At 29.3% G+C, this 471-nt stretch overlaps 1 protein-coding gene across 3 annotated transcripts in view; it reads left to right on the forward strand.

Annotated features, from left to right (window-relative positions):
- LOC119593769 (arf-GAP with coiled-coil, ANK repeat and PH domain-containing protein 2-like) overlaps positions 1–471 on the forward strand; it is a 32,246-nt gene that overhangs the window by 11,235 nt on the left and 20,540 nt on the right. Inside the window, exon 9 of one of the 3 annotated variants that reach the window (XM_037942787.1) lies at positions 205–225. The exons of the other annotated variants lie outside the window; for them this stretch is intronic. Within the exon in view, the coding sequence (XP_037798715.1) occupies positions 205–225 (21 nt within the window). The remainder of the gene's footprint in view (positions 1–204; positions 226–471) is intronic. 3 annotated transcript variants of the gene reach the window in all.

Below are 471 nucleotides of genomic sequence, written 5' to 3' on the forward strand. Positions count from 1 at the left end.
CTCTTTTACTATCTGGACTACAAAGGATCTGAGCATGTGATGATCGGATATTCTTAAAGTATACCTTGAAGAGCATGGATTTAAATTTTATTTGCAACATTTTTTGCTGTAGTTGTCTGTGTTGTAACTAACTTTATATTTATAGCATAGTACATGTTTCTGAGAATATAAACATTCTCAAGCACCTTTTTATTTGTTTTCCAGAAAGATTAAATATCACTAGAGGTAGAGACTGCTAAAGATATGTTTGTACCAGTATTTTTATTATAAGTTGTTTATAATTATCGCTAAGGCTGTGTATAATTTTTTTCTGGTATGATCTCTGATTTTGGATATTATTTGATTTTAGAAATAAATTGAAAAGCTTGACACACCAGCTTATGTTTTTTTGTTTACAGTTGATATTGTGAATGTTTTTCCTCCCTTTTTGGGGCTGTATTTAGTGTATCATATTTTACCTTATAATTCTCC

The sequence above is a fragment of the Penaeus monodon genome, chromosome 32 (genome assembly GCF_015228065.2).
Source record: "Penaeus monodon isolate SGIC_2016 chromosome 32, NSTDA_Pmon_1, whole genome shotgun sequence".
Taxonomy (NCBI): domain Eukaryota; kingdom Metazoa; phylum Arthropoda; class Malacostraca; order Decapoda; family Penaeidae; genus Penaeus; species Penaeus monodon.